Below are 21,934 nucleotides of genomic sequence, written 5' to 3'. Positions count from 1 at the left end.
ACCTTATAGCATGTATTGCTTAAATTACATTTTTAAATTATGATATTAAAATGCATTTTCTTTCCTTATTTTTCTAGAAATCTGATTTTCTAAAGACAATTAGCTGCCTTCCAGTGTCATGACAGCTTCTTTAGGATCAAGGGGCTAGGGCAGATCTTGATTTTGACAGACAGGATGATATGCTACAGAGTCAGACAACCATCTTTTATCAACTGTGGGAAGAAAGTCTTGCTTGAAAATTCATCCTCCAACATTGACTCTTGGGTCAGGAGTGTAACCAGATATTCAAAAACGCCAGGGGTTCTACCAAGCATATGTACGCCATTAAAGATTAACAGGATCTGGTTTTATGTTATTAATTTCTATTTTTTCCACAGTATGTTATAGCTGTTATGTGGCATAATAAAGAAAATGCTTTAATTATAAATAAGTGAGGTTCTCTAGCAGTTACATGGAAAGGGCAGGGAAACCACATTATAAAGTTGAAATATCTTTTCTACAACAAGGATGACTATTGAGTACTCGTCAATTTACCATTAATTTCACTAATATGTATTTAGCCCCTTTATTCTGTTATTTTTCAAGAAAATGGGATCATTGAGATTAACCAGTTTGCAAAATTTCCAGGTAATTATTGCAATTTCATATGTATTTTAATAATTCACTCCCACATAGACAGCACAGCCAGTTGTGGGGTTTCCTTTCCCACTCCTAGGACCTCAGGTGTGTAACTTTAGTCTGCCCTAGGCTATAGCAGGCTTTATGGGAACCATTCAGAATGGTCAAGGGCATAATGGAAATATATGTGGAAAGGGTCATCTTTTAAAACCACTATATTCAAGACAGGATTCGGTCTGACCCTGAAATACACTTACTCAATGTAATTTATAGATAGTATGTAGTTATTGAGTCTGAAATATATCAGATCAATAACCTGAAAGACAAATGGTGATATAACCAACTTCACTCACTGAAGTTGGTTATCCAGCACTGACAGATGGATAGAATGGTGACAACGTAATGTCCTTTCTGCATTGTGGTGGGGGATAAAAAGGATATAAAAAGAAGTACCAATAGTACTTTTCTTCCACCATTACCTCTCCTTTACTTTCATGACATCTCCCTCTGTAAAGATATAAAAAAATTCTTTAAAAGCTATCAATTTGTTTTTGTCACACTAAAGTTGGAAAAAATTCATTTACTATACATGGAACTACACTGTACTCTTAAGGTATTTTATTGGATAAAGTTACTCTAAAAAGATTTAAGTTGATAGCTAGATATGCTAATGTTTCTCTCATTAGAGATTCTTTCAAGATACCTTAATATGCCAATTAAGTATTTTTAGATGAAAAACTAAAGCAAGGATCCACACAGAATTAAATATCACATAAAGTCAATCATTTTTCATTTATGAATTAATTTAAATAACTGGCAAGTGGAAGGAGAGAGTAATGATTCAATTTTGTGTTTTCAAAAAAATAAAATGTTTAGCTGCCTTTCTGTGAAGCCATATTAAGGAGTCTTTACTTATAATTGTTTTGATAAGTTTGGCCAGTTGGGAAAGATGACTCAATTATATTTTGTATGCCTGGTTTTACAAACATCCATGGCACTGATCTGTTATAGAATAGCAGACAATGAACCTAAAGTGCAGTCTCAAGACTTTTGCTCTCTCTGTTCTGACCTGACTGTCCGGCCTTGCCACCAGCAGCACGATTCTCCGGCACTCATCACTAGATAGCAGGGCCACCGCCGCCTCTCGATCCTGGGCGTCTTCCCCATTTATCTAGAAAACAGATGAAAGTGGCGCATTAGTTTCCATTTCCACAATGCTGCACACAATAAATGGCAAATATCAGCTCATTTATGGTAAATGTATGGACAATGAAGCTCACACAATGGGCTCGTCTTCAGCCCCTCAGTGGTAAGTGCCTTCACTCAATTACGCGCTTACTGTAAGAGCCGTATCGATCCCTGAAGGATGGCGGACATCAGAGGAAGCAGTTATGTTCATAAATGTCCAACCTGCGCCCTGGCAACATACATCTAGCAACACAATTAACCAGCCCCTGACAGGTGACGTTCATCTTTCTCCGCTCAGAGTAATGGAAGTGTCACTCTGAGATAATGGTGCTGGGGGAAGTAGGACCAGCAATACCACAACTGAAATCCGTCATCCTGCACGCTTGCTGTGAGCCAATTAGCGAGCTGCCGCGTTATCTCTCACCGGGCGATGCTCCCGGGCTGCTGTTGCTTGCATTTTCATTTAATCATTTCGTATTTGCGTGTGGGTCTGACTCAGTTGCCCCAAATCACTCTCGGGATATCTTTCAGTGCTTAACTAATCAAACGAAGAACCAGTATCATTGTCATCTACTCCAGCTCCTTTCTCGGATCTATCCGCTTCCCTAAAACAACAAAACTAATGAAATATCCTAAGGCTCATCTCTTAAGTATACTTAAATAAAATTTTTAAAAATTAACATAAAATAAGAAAAAAAATTTAAATAAGGATGCTTACTGAAAGAAGCCAAGCTTGAGTAAACTTTCGATTAAAACAAAAGATTCTAGCGGTGTTTGAAATGCACCTTTTTCTTTTTTCTAAGTTCTACAGGGCAAATAAGGTTCCTAAAGTTTGTATTTTAAACTACATTTCATGTTCAAATGTATTTAGCTCTTATTGATACACTTTTTTCTTTGGCTATTTTAAATTTCTTTTATTTTATTGATTGCTCAATTCCATAGAGATGAGATTTTTGATCCATAACACATAATCAAAAATGTGGGAAGAAATTTCAATTGAAGAGGTCAAGTAATTCTGTCTAAAATAAGTATTTATTTCAGAAAGTGTGGCTGCATTGACCATTTTTTTTCAACAATTAATTTAACATCTTTCACTGAGAATTTCTGCTTAAAAGCATGAAGTAGACTCCTGACATTTTCTCCTTGTGGGTCTCTGGGATTCTGGCTGATGCATGAAGACAGACATAATTATCTGAAGACAAGCTCAGGAATCTCAACTGTGGACCACAATAAATGATTATTATTCCTAGACTCATATTTAGCACAAAGAAAGCAGACAGTGATAGTCAAAGGTGTGGGGGGGAATCATACAACCTCATGCTGTATTTTCTTACTGTGATCAAATGAATAGCTCCTTAGTTTTTCACTTGTATGTGTGGACAGGAAATTCAGCTTTTATAAAGTACATTCCCCCCCCCCTTTTTTTTGGCAATTCTCAAATAAAATTCACCAAATTAGAAAATGAAAACTTTGATTCCAAACTGGGGACTAATGACCAAGAAGGATGTGTTATGGGTTTTTTTTTTTTTTTTTTTGGTAAATACGTATCTGAAAATTTTGTACTGAGTCCAAGCCCTTTTTTTCTTCAAATAAACATAAATTGGCAGTGATGGATTCCACTACACCTCCCCCACCTCAATTGCGTGTAGTTTAAAAATAATGATTTCTTTCAGTTTTGAGGGCTTTTATCCATTTCATAGTAATTCTTAGTAGTATATCTGTGATGCATCTATTTGTCTATCAATTATGGACCTAATCATTCATCTTCCCTCCATTGTAGGCATTGATCCTAAGGAGACTGAGTTGGATGATCTCACACAACTTAACCTTTTCTGTTTGAAATACAATTCTCACTACTACTTTTTCACTTGAGTATATGCATACTTCCAAATTCTTCATCTAAACTTTACTTACCATTAGTCTAAACACTCTTCAGTCATGATAATGTTATTGTTCATTTCCTCTATTAAAATGCAGATTATAGTGCTTTTCTCAGAGGACTGTTATAGGATTAAAATAGTTAATATATGTGAACAGTTTAAATAAGTGCCTGTTATACAGAAAGTGCTCAAGCTTGCACATATTACTGTTAATGCTATTGTTGTTATTATTATTACTATGATTATTTATATTTTAATCCCTCAGAAAGACTCTTTTCTTCTAAACAAAGCACATATATTAAAATTCATGTGGGTAGTGGTGGTGGTGGGATGAATTGGGAGATTGGGATTGACATATGGGCACTAATATGTATAAAATGGATAACATAAGAACCTGCTGTATAAAAAATAAAATAAAATTCAAAAAAAAATAGAATAAAATTCATGCATAACATTGAAATCCATAGCAGGAAACATGGTTCTAGTTTAAAAGATATCTATCTCATATATATTTTTAATTTTTAGAGGGCCATCAAGAAACAATATGGCTACATTTGATTTCCTTTATAGTTGGTGTTCTTCTCTCTCCTCTGTGAACTCATACTGATGAAAGCCATGGTCTCCAGTCCTGGCATTATGTTCTTATTTTGGGAGGACAGATCATACATTGTAGAAACAGTTTTACATCCAGAATCATATGTGGAATGAAAGAAATCTGTCACAGAAAACTGGCATTAAAATGTAATCTTTGTTTATTTTTCAAAATAAAGGCCACCTTAGCCACTTGGTTGGTAGATCCCGTTGTACTCGGGACATTAGTTTGATACCCAGATTGATACTGAGGCAAAAAATACAGCCATAGGTTTCATCAAAGATGCCTTTCAAGGAATGACAAGACTTGAGGAATGGAATCAGAGAGACCTTTCCACCTTCATTTGCTCTTGTTGCTGAATGATGGCTCATAGCTACAGGATTGCTTGTGGGAAAGCAGCTTGCTGAGCCTGGAAACATCATGCAGACAGAAAGGTGAGGGACCCAGAAACAAGGGGAGAGCATAGATGAGAACTGGAGTCAGCACAATTTAATGGAAGACTTCCATTTCAAGAAAAGAGAGGGAAAGAGAGCAAGGAGGAACGTAATATTTAACCTTTGTTATCAATGAGGAAAAACTGCTAGATAATATATCTGTCTCATTTTCTGTGCATGGTATATGCAAATATTAGTTTCAAAATGTATATTTTCTTGGTTTAGGAGAGATTTGTGGCAATTACAAAGAGAAATCAGCCGAAATTCCACTTTAGGCCTAATCTCCTGTACGGGTATATGAGGGGGTGTGTGTGTGTGTGTGTGTGTGTGTGTGTGTGTGTGTGTGTGTGTAAAACCCTAAAAGTCTAGAAATATATTTATATAGCCTTTTTTGCTTGAATATGCCAATTTTTAGGTTTCCTGTACCAGTGTACCATAGGCAGGTAGGCAACTACACTTCTTGGCATTCAACCACCTATAGAATTTCTTATTTGAAAACCCAGGAATCTTAGGCAAGAGAAAAAAAAATTATTTCAAATGTGCTTATATTTTAGTGTGGAGAGAAAGAAGGTGAGTGAAGAATAGAAATACAGAGGTGAAAAAAACAGAAATAGGGGGAAAACAGTTATCCAAAGGGAAGAAAGTAAGAGTAGGAAGAAACGGTAAGGACCAGTTTAAGGCAGAGAAAGAAAGAGAGCTGATTAGAAGTCTTATTGTTCCACTGTTGGAGATTTTGCAGGGTTTTGTCAGGAATAATCCTTAGAAACATGACTGACTTTTCTGGCCAACATGAGATTAGATTGCTTACATGGAATAGTATATGCCAAAGAGAACGTGAGACTAGAGCACTCTTTACTTTAGATGGCTGATCACGTATGTCTTTAATTTTTCTCCTGACTCAGCACGGCAATTTTGTAAAAGAATTTCCCCATATTAATTCCTGGGAACACATCTGATACCAGCAGTTTGTGGCAAAAGCACAGCAAATAGAACTGTCAAGCACTTGCAGAGAAAAAACACATGAGAGCTAGAATGTGTTCTCACGAAGGTGGGTCATGGTTTCTCTTCTGCATGACCCCTACCTTCTAACAATATCATGTGATTACCTGTGTGTGTGGTGCCATTAAGTGAGGTTCTCTGACAGGACCGTGGAGCACCACAGTTAGAAAATTTTAGCTACACAATGAAGGCAGGACCATAGAAATACTCTACGTAGGTCACTGTGAACAGGAAATTAAAATCATGATTGCTCTAAAGAGATTCATTTAAATCAAAGCCAGCCAGGAAACTTAAAGGATGAGAAGAAATCCTCTCTTTCTCCCACCCTCATCTCCCTGGGAAAGGAGTCATTAATTGTTCATTACAGGGTATCCCATAATCTCCTTACCAGCCACACGGGAGCTATTTGTCTATCGGTACAATTTTGTCACAGTTTTCTTTTATATAATTTTACTATCATCCTCAAGATTCTTTGTTTCCTGTGTGTGCAGATAGAATTGAATTCTAGGCTTTTTAATGTGACAGGTATTTATTCATTAGATGTGACATATTTGTCACTAAACATAAACTAATCAGGCAAACCACAGCACTTTATCAATCCTGCTGTTGTTTTTTCAATGAATCAAGTCCATTAAGGAATGCCTTATTATCCAGAAAATATCTTATCTGAAAACTTTACCTGCCCACGATAGAGCCAAGAATAAGGAAGTGTCAAAATACACAGTATGCATCTGTGGAAGCACATGTACTTTATTTCTATCAAACTCTACCCACAGAACTAATAGACACCATTTTACTAACTGTATTTGTGTATCTAACCTATGGGAGGTGGTGACCTGGAAACTAGGAAGGGAGCCAGTGAGTGCACAGTAGTGGGTATGGGGCGTGGTGAGTAGATGGTGAGAGGAAGAAGTGACAGCTGGAAACAGCAAGGGGAAAATGACAAAACATAGACCCAATGCATCAGAAAAAGTAGCCAGCTAGGGTCATTTAATATCAGGGCACACAATCTTACAGATCTTTCAGCCATTGAGCATTTTATTCTATTATATATAGCACTGCATGGTGATTGCTGGGTGTGACGTGACCCTGAGCATCAAAGGAAGGTTACATTCTTTTCAGTATATTTAATTGGAGATGTTAACAAAGTAAACAACACATTTAAAATGATTTCTAAATCAAAAACTCAATGAAATATTTTTGAAGCTTTCATTATCTGGATGACACACGAAGATGGTACCCCTTTTTATTAACGAGGATGTATAAGTAAAGCTTTACTGCAGATTTTATTCTTCCATTTATCCTATCACTCTCTCTACTGAATACCCGTGTTTCATTCACTCGTTTACTCACACGAGTGTGAGAAAAACATTGAAAGTATTGTAGCAAGTCTTGGTTTCTTGATTCACTTTTCCTGCCCCTGAGTTATCCAGTGATAGACACATCCCATTTTGTTTAACTACAGGTCATCACTTAGGGAGCTCATTAAAGTAGGAATTATGTATTCTTCAAGTTTTCTGAAGACTAGTGGGACCATAACCTCTAATTCATACTTTTATTCTTTCCTCATTGGAGCCTTAGTAGAGGGTCCTTGATGAAAAAGGAGTTCTGTGGCCTCTCGCTAGAGAAGGGAAGGGGTATGGAGAAGTGGTGTGATTCAGTGAGTACCCCCACTAAAGAAAGGAAAGAAGACCAGCAGAAGTCTGGGCAGAATAGCCCTCGTGTGGTACAACTTTCTCATGACAACGTCGCATTGTACTGTAATCATCTGTGTAAGCAGCTGTCTTCCTAAATACACAGGGAATGCCCCAAAGGCTGCCATGGCATCTTGTCTATTTTTAAAGCCCTGCTTCCAGGTAGAGTGTTGAATCCAAATGTATTAAATTGAAAGAAACATTCATTAGGGGTTCATATCTAGGAAGGAGAAATGGGAACAACAGATATGTCATAACAATTAAAACTTTTGCAGAATGTTTTAACAGTTTGTAACTTCTTCAATTTGTCATTTGAGTCCTCCTTCCTGTCTTGCAGTTGTTATCTGTAGTGAAACTCAACCCCCAAGGACCTCTGTTCTTATTTTGGGTTAAACTGGACATAAAAGCTGGGGCGCTGTGTGTCTTCCTCCAGCCACCCTTTATGAGAAAGGACTCAGAAGGGATAGCGCAGGTCAAGGGAGATTTAGGACAGAAACTTTGGCTTTTGCAGTTTCTCCTCGTTGGGCCGGGAACTCTTTCCAGTCTACACACCCCCTATAAGGTGCTTACCATCTCTATTTTTAAACTGAAATTCAGTCAGCCTCTATGTTTTCACATTCCGTCCTCCACATGTCCCCAGCAACTCATTTATAAATAATTAAGACTTCTTCAGACTTCTAAACTTTCATAGTAATGGAACACTGGGATCCCTGTTTACCTAATTTATTGTGGAAAAGGCAGCAATAACTGCTGCTGATGCTAGTAACAACAGCAGTTAATGCTCATTACTCACCATGCACTGTGTGCTAAGCACATCACATGCTTAATCATATCTAACCTTTGCAGCAATATATTTTACTATTACCATTCTTTAAGATGAGGAAACAGGCTTACAATGAGAGGTTAAGTAAAGTGCCCAAGTAAGTGATGGAGCTGGAAGCTGAAGTTGAGGTATCTGAGTCCAGAGATTATGTCTTACTCACTAATTATTAGCTAATAATCCTTATTAAATGGCACTATCCTTATTTTTAAAAAGGTTTAAATGATCACTTTTAGTTTTTTAGATGTTATTATCCAGAAACAAACACAAATTATTTTCTCTAACATTTTTCAAGGAACAAAATAAAATTAAAACTATTGGACAGATAGTAGGAAATTAAAGGAAATAACCACCCCACATACTTGCAAAATACGATCCCCTTCTCGAATCCGGCCATCTTTGGCAGCAATGCTGTTTGGATCTACCTGTAAGGGAGAGGACACACAGCTTCAACTGGATATGCAATATCCTCCCAGGAACTTAAAAATATGGTTTTAAAAAATATTTTTAAAAACATATTTCAAGTTTTTCTATTGATTTATAGAGTGCATGCCAAATTTTTCTTCTGTCAACTGATTCTAAAAATGTAAATGAACTATTTTAGAATTAATTACAATAAAATTAAAGAGTACTACAGCATGTTAAAAAAAAAAAAAGAATATTCACAGGAATAAAAATAGCCACCTCCCAACAAGGCAAAATTCACAATGTTTGGCATCCAGTCAAGGATTACTAGACATACAAAGAAGCAGGAAAATATGACCCTTGATGAGGATTGAATCAATAAAAGAAAACTAAACTAGAACTTACACAGCTGTCAGATTAGCAGTCAATGACATTAAAAGAGTTATTATAGGAGATATGGGGATATATGTATATGTATAGCTGACTCACTTTGTTATAAAGCAGAAACGAACATACCATTGTAAAGCAATTATACTCCAATAAAGATTTTTTTTTAAAAAAAAAGAGTACTAGAGCACATCTTGATTTGTGGACCACTTTTCTCTCCCTGCCTCTCTTTGTTTCTTCCTTCCTTTTATCCTTTCTCCCCTTTTTATTTTATTTTATTTATTTATTTTTATATCTGTTCACTCATTTCTGTGTCCCAACTGTCAGACATGGTCTTCAGCTGACATGATCCTCAGCTGATGTTAATACTAGGACCCAGGAAATTTACTTTCTGCTAGGGTGATTTTTAAATCCTGTCTTAGCTGTCTGAGAAAACCTGATAGCTATACCCTAAGTCCAAACTTATTAAAGGGATTTCTGTGTTATGAGCACATTAAGTTATAAAGAGATTTATAATCTATGTAGCTCAAGAAATGAAAAAAATCCTATCCATGTAGATTATTACTAGACACTACTTTACATATAGGGTGAAGTATACTAACTGTCACTTATTTTAGAATAAATAGATATTTAAAGCTCTATTAATAGTTTATCAACATTTTAATGGGCCAAACTTGAGTGATGACTTACTGTTCACTGGGGGTAATTCCATCTATCACATTTCACAGGAAGGCTTCAAACAATTTATTGGAGCTTATTCTAGCAAAGCCTTTTTTTTTTTTTTTTCCTTTTTAAAGCAAAGTATTTCAAGTGTAGGGTAAGGTTGATCCATCCTATCCAGATGTTAGATATTACTTTTTAATTAGGTGGTGCCAGCCAATAAATGAGTTTTAAGTGCTCAGTCAAGAACAAAAGACACTATAATTACATGTAAGAGGTATAGGGAAACATTTTTTCCAAGTAATTTTGTTCTGTTCCTGTGGCTTTTTTATTACCCCTGAAAAGTAAAATTCCAAAGTTGACATGTTTAAATAGTAAACAGAGACTCACTTGAAGGAAATAAGGGATGATTAATCAATTGTATCCTATTTACAAGACATTCACAACTAAAACTTTGTCTTCAGAACAGTAATCAAACTAATATTAAAATTCTGCATTTGTACCTCCGTACATACTACAAAAGATAATGCTGCAGGTGTTTCCTTATACTTCCTCACCATAAGCAGAGGGGTTATCATAGTTGTTTATTTAAAAGAAGTATATAAGTGAAGTATTCTCTGGAGATTTTTCCATAGTGAGAGCCAGTCAGTAGATTCTTTGGTAAACTGATACATTTATAGAGCTGAGTAGTTTTCTAAGTTCATTAATTATATTATCTCTGCCAGAGTCTAAACACCTCTATAAAAGTAATGTGATAAGCATTGTCGTACTAAGTTTCTAGGTGAGGAAGCCGAAGCGCAGTAAGTTACGTAATGTTTTCAAAGTCATGGCCAAGAAACTTTGGAACAGCACAGAACAGCAATTAGTGTTTAGTTTGGGTTCATACACATACATATATACGTACATGGTTTCACACACATATATGTGTGTACATACATATATGCAGGAGTTAGATAACATATCTATATATACTTGTATATGCATATATGTGTTTGCATGTATATGTGTAATTATAAATATGTTTGTATGTGTATATGTATATATATCTCACACACACATAATACCTTACTACTTCTCATAAAATGATTCTTTTGGGAGTTTCAAAAAATCACCTATAATAATAAATTTTGCTTCACATTTTTTCAAAGTTATTAACACTGAGGGTATTTCACATTTACGTACCTCACTTTTTTTAATTGAAGTATAGTTGATTTACAATGTTGTGTTAGTTTCTGGTGTACAACAAAGTGATTCAGATATACATGTATGTACATATTCTTTTCCATTGTGGCTTATTACAGGATATTGAATACAGTTCCCTGGGTAAGTACCTCACTTCTTGAAAGTGATTATGGGGCTGAATAAAACAAACCAATGGATGCACTTCTTGGATATGATATTTAAATTTATCAATTCTGTCAGCAGAGTAAAATATCTGATTATTGTGAATATTAGATTTAAAAGTCAATGCTATTGTTAACAGGACAGTTAAAAGACACAGCGGGAACAGAAGGACAAATGTTTGCTTATCAAAAACTTTGCTCGACTTCCTGCGTACTTAAGGGACTTTATTCAGATTTAGACAATGTTACAATTGTTGCACTTCTCCTTACTGGGATTCTGTGGTGAAGGCATCCACATTAAATAGGCTGATAATAATTCCACTACTTGGGCAACATAATTTACTTTCCTAATTGAAAGTGACAACTACTGGCACATTGCCAATTCTTCCCATTCCAGCCTCCCAAGGATTTTCTCATCATGAGTCATTTCACTCCACTGCTCACTGTCTGCCTCCTCTAACCTCTCCTCCATGGCATTTCTCACCTCGCTGACATAAATGCCGGTGTCTTCTTCATCATCCGTTCGGTAACAGACTGTCAGACCCAGCTTCTCTTGACTGTTAACACGACACAACTCGACCTCCTGAGAGAAAAACACACACAGAACGACATTTATCTCAGAGAGAAATCAAATCCCGCAGCAGGATGGAGAACTCACTGATATTCTTTAGGCCATCCTGGGAAGTCTTCATAATCATTGCCCAACATCTGAAATTAACCCATGTTACCAGAATCCTCACAATTTACTCTCAACATGTATATCTGTATATTCAGGCCAGTGTTTTAACTTTTCATTGTAAATTTGGAGATGTGCAGTTTTTTTATATTAAATCATAAAACTTTACAAAACCACAAATGAAGTTTAAATAAAATATGTATAAATCAAAAATGTGGAATCAAGAAAATATTTGAGAATGTTAAAGTAGGTAGCAAAATGTTTATGAAACTACTGTGTTTTTATTTGTATTTTAATAAAACAAAATTAAGTTCAAATAAAAAAAGACTAAACTGTACATCAATACTTCTTTTGAGTTCTATACAACATTATAATAAGCAAGAGTTCTGTGTAGCTCAGGCCAAGGTTTTCTATTACCTTGTAGCAGCCCTCACCCTTGGAAAGAAATAGGTTCATCCAGGCTGTAGGGAGAGACATCAACAGTCATATGGGCAGAGGCAATGATTCAAAAATGTAGCAGTAAATGAACAAGGAAACACATCTACTGCAACACATGGCTAAGGGGCTTAAAATGTCAGTGCTTAGGTAATGTACACTGAATCTATTTCTTGATTTATATTCAGTAAAATAATAGTAAATTTCAGTGTATTTCATTTTTATATAATAAAATAGACTTGTACTACTCTCAGAAGCAGATGACTTTTAGAATAAATTGCATAATTCCAAGCACTGAAACATAAATTGGTGCTCTCATCATGGAGAACGTGTTCCTATTGGATGGAGGTTATAAGGCCCTTTAGTAAAGAATCAGATGAGGAAGAACAGAATAAATTTAAATTGGAAATGAAATCTAGACCATCTTTTTAAAACTCAGGCTTTGTGGGAGTTATTTGTCTGTCTTGCTTAATGCTCTCTCTCTAGTGCCTGGAACAGGGGACTGTTCAGTATGGGGACTCAGTTAATGTTGGTTGAAGGGTGATGGCTTTTATTTCAAAATATATCCTAGTGTTTATAACTTTTTGTAAAACAATAATTAAATAATATTTCCTCTTTAACTGGAGGTAGATTTTGTGTGTGTGTGCGCACACGCGCACGTGTGTATGAATGAAGGGAATAAAGTTTGTTAATAAAGTATCCATTTAACTGTATATGATCTGAAATAGTTACCAGGACTAAATAAAGAGAAACTCACTTAATTTCAAACTAGAGGATATTTTCCTGTACACTATGCTACATTTGAAGAAGTATCTTCCCTTTTAACTTTGTATTTCAGTGAAGGTCTTGTCATTGGAAAATAACCATTTATTTTGGTGATGTACTATAAACCAAAGGTAAATCCTTAACAAGGATACACTGTCATAAGCTCCAGTGACCAATAATTTCACAGCTAATAGCAAATAAAAGAAAATTTAAATCTTCTATCCTGAGACATGTACTGCAAATTGGTGAAGTACATGAAACCATGAAGAATGCTGACTTTACACCTGGTAGACAAAGATACTCTAAATTACACTACAGAGCTTAAAAAGGGCATGGTGTATGTTGAACAAGAAGAAAAAAAGTCTTTTCACCTAGAGGAAGAATAGCAAACAGTGACATGTTTTGGCACCAGAAGCAAAAAGTATACACCAATCAAGGGCATTTTCAAAATTGGCAACAATTAATGCCTCTAGAGGGAAAGAATACTTGACTAAAACTGTAACATTAGGAAGGAATTATAGCAACAAAAGAGCTTCGATTACAGCAATGAAGTATACAGTTAAGGAGTAAAGAAGCTTGTGATTCCTAAGAGGCCTACAAGGAAACCTAAACATCCCATACAAAATTGAAAGTGAGACCTTTAAATTAAAGCAAATGATCTGTATTCGGAGCTGAAATCCATTGACTTTCGATGTCCTTCCAATAGCACTGGAGAAAACACCCCACCCTGTGGGAAGTTGTTTCCAGAGGGAAGCATTCCTTTCATGAGTGTTTTCTCTATACTCTCCATGCTGTACTATGGTTTGGTGTTTGTTTAGAAGATGCATATCTAAATATTTTGTGGTAAAATGGAACCAATCTATTAAAATAAAAAGGGTAGAACCACCCATACAACACCAATATCACCAAGAATCACGGGGAAACAGAAATCTGAGATCCTGAGGTCAAAATAACTCTTCAATCTTGTCATCTTATTGAACCTAAGCAAAACTGTGAAGCAGGTCTCAAAGTTACCCACAGCATCTTTGTTTTCAACATCACCCCCTCCCCCTTTTAAGATACTGGGCATCCTCCTACTATTTATTTTGCTTCCTGGATTTCCTAAGGCTGCCTACCTAGGAAGCCATTGGGATTTCAGGCTTGCCATCCTAATTATCTCCTAGAAAAAACTGGTATTTGGTGTAGTCTTCCATTCTCTCACAAGTAGCTCTTGAGATATAAAGATAATTGATAAATGTTTCTTAAAGGGATCATCATTAGTAATTATTTAAAATGTGGCCCCATCCAGGGTTTGGTTCACGCCAATAAAGATTGAAAATACAATTTTTATTACAAGCCTTAGTTCAAAGGACTGAACTTATGGAAGTAAGTAAGATTCCAAGCTCCAGAGGAGGCGCAAGTGAGATTTCTCGGAGCCCACAAACCACCGAGCACCAGCCCCAAGTGCGGACCTGCAATTCTTTCTTTGGTTGAGAATGTTTCAGATATTACAGATTTCATATTGGTACACAAAAGCATACATTTTAGAATCAAAGTTTCTTTAATTCTGTGACAAAATAACTTATAAGCAGCTACCTGTTGACAATTTTGTTTGTATGAGGTAAAGGAGGCTTTGTAAAGGCTACTTATCTGAAAAGAATCCTCTAGCCCAGGTTTAACTTAGTATTCCCTTCACACAAGTGCACACAAGCCTCTGACTTCTGAAGAAATAACCTTCTAGTAATAGAGAATGTTTTCCCTAACAACTTTCATACCTTTCCCTCTGTCACGAGGAAACTGTTTGATGAAAAACATAAAAGTGAAATGCTACCTCTGTACATTTTCTCCGTGGAGACAATGCTTGGGTATCTACAAATCAAAGGCAAGCCCGCACGGATGGCACTGCTAACCATCCGTAAGTCATTTGTGACTGCAGTGGAAGAATCACTTCATATACCCGATGAAACCACGTTCATTTTGGCTTAATGTGCTTTAAGATGCTATGTTCTGGGAATATGTACAGTCCCTTAGAAAAATCAAATCACAGTATCTAATCCTGTGAGAAACTGATTATTGAGATTGAGGGTGGAGTAGGAGATTAAAGTTAGTAAAGTTTGCTGTGAGATATCCTTCAAATTATAGACAGAATGGGATTTTACATAAATTGGTTGCACTACAGTGCTGTGAATATTTTATATATTTTTTTATGATTGGGTCTAAGGTGGAACAAGGAACTTAAAAAGAAAATAAAACACACTTTTGCTTTTTAGATGGAATTCTCTTGCTGGAAGAAGAACTGAGGCTTGAAGCTGCCTGCAATGGTTTTTTAAGCAAATTGTTTCCACGCTCTAAAGAGCTCTTGAGGCCCATGGCATGAGTGAGAAAATTCAGAGGCAATCAGTCTACGCAAGTCAGAATGAAAACCAGGGCTAAACAAGATGGTCACTGATATCAACTGATAATCCCGAGAGAGGGGTCTATTGTGTCCATATCTTTCTTTTAATTTTATTTGTTGTTTGGTTTTTATTCATCAGACAACATAGCCATTACTACACAAGCTTAGTATTAATCATATATCATTGTCTTAAATTTTGTAATGTTGATTAGTAACTAGTGAAATACCATGCTTAGTTCTTCCAACAAAACCTTTATTAAAAATGAATTAAGTAGGAAATATGAAAACTTTAACCCTCACAGCTAAGAGAAGCCTAGATACTCTACTGTGAAAATATTGCTTCAATTCCCTCTCTTCTGGATAGTGGAAATCAGGTATAAAACTCAGTAAAAAATAAACGACAAAACTCCTGCAATACCCAAATTGCTATGACTACAACATTTCAGGCTTGGACACCTCAACTCCAAACATTCAAAACAAGTTACTGCAACTAATAAATAAATTACATTTTATAGAGACATTAGGGTAAAAGCGAAAGCACGTGGTCCTGTCTTTACACTAACACCCCTAACCTCACCTCCTCACTCAACCACTTTCCCTTTTCAATGATATTGTTGTGAAATACAGGCAGTGTTTAATCCTATCCTATTCTTAGCGACTTTCTCTTTCTGAATCCTTTGAGAAATAAAACTGCCACATTTTTCTAGATCCAGGTTGTCTGCTTCTCACTGTGGACTCTGAATTGCCTTAGGAAGTCTTAAATTACCCATTTGAGGTTTGTGGAAATGTAATCAATTTTACAGCCTAACAAAGAAAAAGATGTTAATTTTGTTTATACTTTTAACTGGGGAAGGGAATGGATTCACGAGGCCAGTAATTAAGAGTCCATGTCAGGAATAGAAATGGGAAACTTAAAATCAAGGTGAGTGTGACAAGTGGTTTGTATTTTGTATGGTTACTTCTGCTGTGTCAACTAGAGAATCAGGCCAGCGGCATGGGCACCTGCCCTTTAATGGGCTTTCACTCAGTCCTGCTCTGTCTATACCAAAGAGCAAAGGCAGGGCAGGAAACCAGAAAAACGTGCTGTTTGCATCAGACATGTTTTTTTCTTCCTTCCTATTTTGATATTGTATCTTTTGAGAAAGTGCACTTGTTTTTAAGTATTAGGATCATGTGGTTTACCTTTGTAAGAATCCAGAAATTCAGGGTTTTTCACAGTTGACTCTTGAGATTTGAACAAAACATAAAATGATCATTTATTAGCTTACAAGTGGCACTGCTAAACATCCACAATCATCTGTGTCTAGATTTTGTGATTTATGTGTTAGTTGTGGGCAGGTCTACATCAATATAATTCAACATGTCATAGCAATGTACAGAAAAGACTACTCACAAAATGTCATTTCCATAGTTGCTTTACTTCTAAAATATCCACTTTAAGCGCTCCATGGTCTGATCAGCTTCCATTCCCACTCCACCATTTGTGCTCTCTCACTGGACCCTGAACCTGTTGACCCTTCCACTTTTCACTATCAATAATTCCCTCACACCCTCCCCTCTCTCCTTGCCCAGCTTGGAGCTGCAGTTAGTCACGATACTCATAAAAATCCACGTCCTTGCTGTTCTCTGCCTTCACCGTATCACCCAGCAAAGGTCAATCACTGCCAAGCCCAACTATTCACTTCCTTGTGTTCCCACCTAAGCAGCTGTATGGTCCTGGAGGAAAAGACACAGCCATGCTAACTACACGGACTGCTTTCACTGTAAACACATTCCCACAAACCTCAGACGGGCCATCAACACTGCCTGACAATCGCACATGCTTCCCTTGTCAAGCTGCTCCACTTTCCTCAATTTTCAGACACAACCTGCCCACTCTCAGTTGATGATCTCCCCTCAGAACTCATTGGATGCTAAGACATTCTTATTACCTCAACTTTCTGCTCTCCCAGATGAGTATTTCACACCCCTTTTCTCTGCAACTCTGCTAGGGTGCCTTCTCTCTCTTCACTCGTAGCCAATCATTCTATTCCACACTTGGAGAAAAAAGAAGCCATGAAATGGAAACCACTGTATCTTCCCTCCACTCAGCATATTAATCTAAGTTTATCTGTATCCACCCTGTAGGCAATAATTCTGTTACAGTGGAAGAAAGATCACCAATTCTATCAAAGACCAATTCTTCCACTTGGTAAACCATTCCTTTTTTTTCTTTTCAATTTTTTTTCCTCCTGGAATTATTCCTTCTCTTTCTCCTGCATTATCAATTTCTCTTTCCCTATGAGATCATTCCCATTGCCAGACACACACACACAAAGGAACAATATCATCCTTATGGGACGGGGAGGGAGGAAACCCCACAAAGATGATGGTCAGCTATAGGTTGAGGGCTGCTGGAAGAATCAAATAAAAATGCCTTGGAAGACATAATGGAATTGACTTGGTGCTTACCAAGGCCAAATTTCCGAGCAGAGAACACTGACCGTGCAAAGGCACAGAGATAGGGAACAACATATCATGTTAGAGGAGCCTTAAGTAATTAATGTATGTGAAGCTAAGGGTTGAAGATTGGAGTGGGTGAGTGGACATGATGAAGTGTAAAACTGGAGAAGTGGCAAGATCATAGAAGAATGACTGCACTATACTGAATAATTTGGACTCTGTAAAAAAGTAAAGAAGACTCACGGAAAGGGAAATAGCATAGTCTGATTTACAGTTTGGAAAATGGCTTCAACAGTAACATGGAGGGTGAGTTGGAGGGGTTAAGAGATGGAGAGACAATTTGGGAATGTTACCAGTTCATGCAAGAGAAGGTAGGAGCTTGAATGTAAACCGTGTCATATAAGTCCTTAAACAACGTTACTATTATTTCTACTTTATTGATGAAGAAAATGAGGCATAGAGATAAGTAACTTGCCCAGAGTCACACAGCCAAGTCAGAAGCAGAGCTGCGATTCAAGGCCTAACTAAAGGACTCATCCTGAATTCTCAACAGCTCCTTGCTCTGGTTCCAGTTACAGCTCTTTCTCAGTTTTCAGTTTTCAGCTTAAGTAATATCCTGGATAGGATCCCTCTCCATCACTCTTTCTGAAGCAGGGTCTCCAAAATTTTCTACAGAAATTTCACCAATGCTTAGTAACTTCTTGACAACTATGAGTATTTATTCTTTTTTATTATCAAATTTGTATTTTATTAAGTTGCTTATTTTTATTGTTGGTTTCCTTTACTATTCTTTAAGCAGATATTTTCTGTTATGTTTATTATATCCCACAAGCCTTAGATATGAAAGAAGGAAACTCAGCTCTTGAGGACAGTGCCATGCCGTCTTCTTTACATTCCTAATACCAGCAGAATTTGGGGATTTATGAGAAGCCCCCCAGGCATCTGCTGGATGAGTTAACTACTATAGTGAAGTTGGATTTAGGCTATAATTGCTTTGGCTATGTTTGTACCTCAGTATAATCGTATTAGATTAAGTAGAATAGATTCAGAAAGCTGTTCAAACAATAAATGTGACTGACTCTCTTATAATTTCTGCCAACAAGATAATTAGTCACAGTGAACTAGAAAAATCAAGCCAAATTAACTATAAAGTACTCATTCTAAGAATTCTTCTAGCACGTTTAGTTTTTATTCACTTTATTCACCTGACACTTTTGTAGCACCTGCTATGTGCCAAGGCCCTCATTTAGCACAGGAAACTTTTAGGTACCAACCATTGTGATAAATGTTTTGGGAATACTGTCACATTTAGTTTTATAAAAATATGACAGGCTAATATAGTGTATCACAGTTATTTACGGTCTAACCAGCGTTCATTCTCTCTCTTTTCGAAAGCATGACCCTAAATTTCTTGTGCAGAATCACACCTTCTTCTTTCCTTGTCTATAAGTCTGTTCAACACTGTTTTCAGCTTTAGGGGCAGTCATGTGACCTAGATATCAGCCAATGATTGTATTTTATTTCCTTAGCTGTAGTGATCATTTCAAGGATGGATATTTGATACGGTTCAAGCCCATAAATATCAGGCCTGAGAGTTTTGTTGAAACTATTGAGAAAAGAACACTTGCCTTCCCTGTTGTACTTGAACCTGCAAGACTATAGAAGCAGCTCAAATCTTCATCTTCCCACAATATATAGAGCCTGGGGGTAAATGCAACAAAGAGGAGATAAAAGCCAAAAGATGGAGAAAGACTAAAATTTAGTGGCATTGTTTGAGCCCCTGCATCAAGTTATACCTGAAATCATAAACTTCTGGAATTTTCAATTCAGAAAGTCAATACATCTTCCTTTTCTCCGTAAGTATTTGTTTTGAGTCTTCTGTTTTTTGGATCAGAGTCCCAATTGATTTTGGTAGATAGTATAAATTTCATTTTATAGATAAAACAATTCAGGCCCAGCATTAAGTAATTCACCTAAGGTTACTTAGCAACTATTTGTCTGAGTCAGAAATTGAATATAGTCTTTTGTTTTTTCTTGCTTTTACTCCAAAGCTTGTTTTTTCACTCAATACACTCTTCTAGTCCAACGATGATTTAAGACCTCATTATTAGACTGAGGCTTAAACACTTAAAGAACTCAGAAAAGTGCAATGGGCTACATGGTAGAAAATAGATGAGTCAAGGGATGAACCAAAAGAGGGAAAGTTCCAGAGAGAAGCTACTTTCACGCAGTGGGTAAGAAGTTCATTGCAGCTATAGCAAAGGGTTGCTGAGGGGAGTATTAAGAGATGATGCTAGAGAGGTGAGTTAGGACCAAAGTCTAAAAGATCTCATAACCAAAGTCCTGGGCAGAAAAGGGAGAGACAGATCATTATGCAAAATTTGGGGCATTCCAGCTTCTATAAACTACAAAGAGTTATGAAACTAGGACTACTGAGAGAAAGCAAGGACTTGATTTTCTGATATTCAACTGAGGCAGAAGCATAAATTTCTTCTATTTTATTTTTAATATTGATTAAATTTTAAGAAAATTAATATAATCATAAGTTACTTCATAGGATTACTTGGAAGGAAATTTTAGACACAATTTAACTTGTCCTCCAACTTTTATCAATAGAAATGACTTTCCCACATTTACCTGGTAATTTAGTGGCAGAGCTAAGATAGAAGCCAAGTCTCCTGACTTTCATTCAATTGCTCTTTTTTACTGTTATCTCATTGATTCTCATATTATTTTTTACGTAATTCTCACCTGGGATGGTCCTTTGGGGTGTGCAGGGAGGAGAGTGTGATGGGAATGGGAAAATCACTGCAGGAAATGAGAGAAGCTGATGGAAGTGGGTTACCTAGGTGAAATGTGTGGAAGCAGGAACAAGGTTGACAAGTGACGTTAGCTGTAAGGTAAACTGAATCAGGGTGATGACACAGGACTCAAGGAGAAAAGGGCTTGAGTTGACATCTTTTTTAAACTATTCTTTCAACCCTTTGTGTCTATAGTAGACTGAAAAAGAAGAAATAGCACACTAAATTTTATATAAAAGTATTGTCCATTCTCTGAGAGGCTCAAACATCTATTGTCATTCTCATAGTACTGCATTTCACCTGGTCCTGCTGTCTTTATTGTATCTCTACTCCTGCCATTTGTAAGCTCTCTTCTCTTTGAATTACGGAAACTAGCTTTTTCAAAAGAAAGTGTTAACAGCATTTCTTTGATATTGGTCATGTGCATTCTGAAGAGTAAATAGTCGAAAATGACAGGGTGACCCTTTGTGCCCTGGTAGTCCTTGATTCAGTGATTGTAATTCTTGGTTCCATTCACCGTCATGCTTTTGAGCTTGGCCATGTTTTCCATAAAGGAGACCAGCTAAAGAGATACAATTTACTATTTGGGGTGCTGTTTTAAAGTAAAAAGAAAAATCATTTTGAAAAGCAGACATTTACTTGAGAAAGAAAAATACCTTTTACTTAAATATAAGACAACCTATAGCTACTCTGGGTGGCAGAGTGAGCATAGTAGAAGAATAAAAGTAAAATCTACACATTCACAAAATGATCCTCAGGAGCACCTACAAGGGGATTGAGTAAACTAGGACTGAAATAGGTTATAAATATTAACACTGGGTGACAGAGTTATCACTGCTTTATCTAAGAGAAAACAATGTCATTTGGAAGCTAACCTTTTGGAATATTGGAAGCCCTGTTAAATATTTGGCACAGGAGTTGATATACTGCCTATCCCTTGGCAGGTAGGATATATAGATAAGAACAAAGTGGCAAAGAAGGCAGAATGAAGAGCTACAGGGCTGTGGTCTAAGATAAACCCAAGAAGGAATATATTTATGTTTGGTGGCTAGGACTAAAAGACTGCTCCAAAGGGCCCAGAGTTTAGTAGCGATGGTAGATTTACTGTGAACCAAAGTTAAAGGAAGGAAAGAATCTGGGGCATGATAGCAAAAACTACATTTTTGAACTTGAATGGAGATAGTAATCTAAATTTATCAGATAATATTCCATTTATCATGCTCCATGTTGGGTCAATACGTTGATATGCAATGGAAATTTTTTTGCTAAAAATAGTGCAAACCCACTGTGTTTTTCATAGGTAGGAAAATTATGTGTAAAACTTACACAGAAACTACAAAGATTTTACATTGTAAAACATTACGTAGAATAAATTTGTGTTCCTGGAAGTGGATCAGAGGAAGAAGTCTTTTATGTTATTA

The 21,934-nt window shown here is 36.5% G+C and overlaps 1 protein-coding gene across 2 annotated transcripts in view; it reads right to left on the bottom strand.

Annotated features, from left to right (window-relative positions):
• Nucleotides 1–21,934, bottom strand: part of PDZRN4 (PDZ domain containing ring finger 4) — a 375,873-nt gene that overhangs the window by 10,435 nt on the left and 343,504 nt on the right. For both annotated transcript variants that reach the window (XM_049694039.1, XM_004283466.3), the window contains 3 exons: nucleotides 11,505–11,603; nucleotides 8,588–8,650; nucleotides 1,688–1,789 (listed from right to left, as the gene is read on the bottom strand). In XM_049694039.1, coding sequence (XP_049549996.1) covers nucleotides 1,688–1,789; nucleotides 8,588–8,650; nucleotides 11,505–11,603 — 264 coding nt within the window. The remainder of the gene's footprint in view (nucleotides 1–1,687; nucleotides 1,790–8,587; nucleotides 8,651–11,504; nucleotides 11,604–21,934) is intronic.

This window comes from Orcinus orca, chromosome 11, assembly GCF_937001465.1.
Source record: "Orcinus orca chromosome 11, mOrcOrc1.1, whole genome shotgun sequence".
Classification (NCBI taxonomy): Eukaryota; Metazoa; Chordata; class Mammalia; order Artiodactyla; family Delphinidae; genus Orcinus; species Orcinus orca.
The sequence above is the reverse complement of the archived record's forward strand: the minus strand, read 5'-3'. Positions and strand labels throughout refer to the sequence as shown.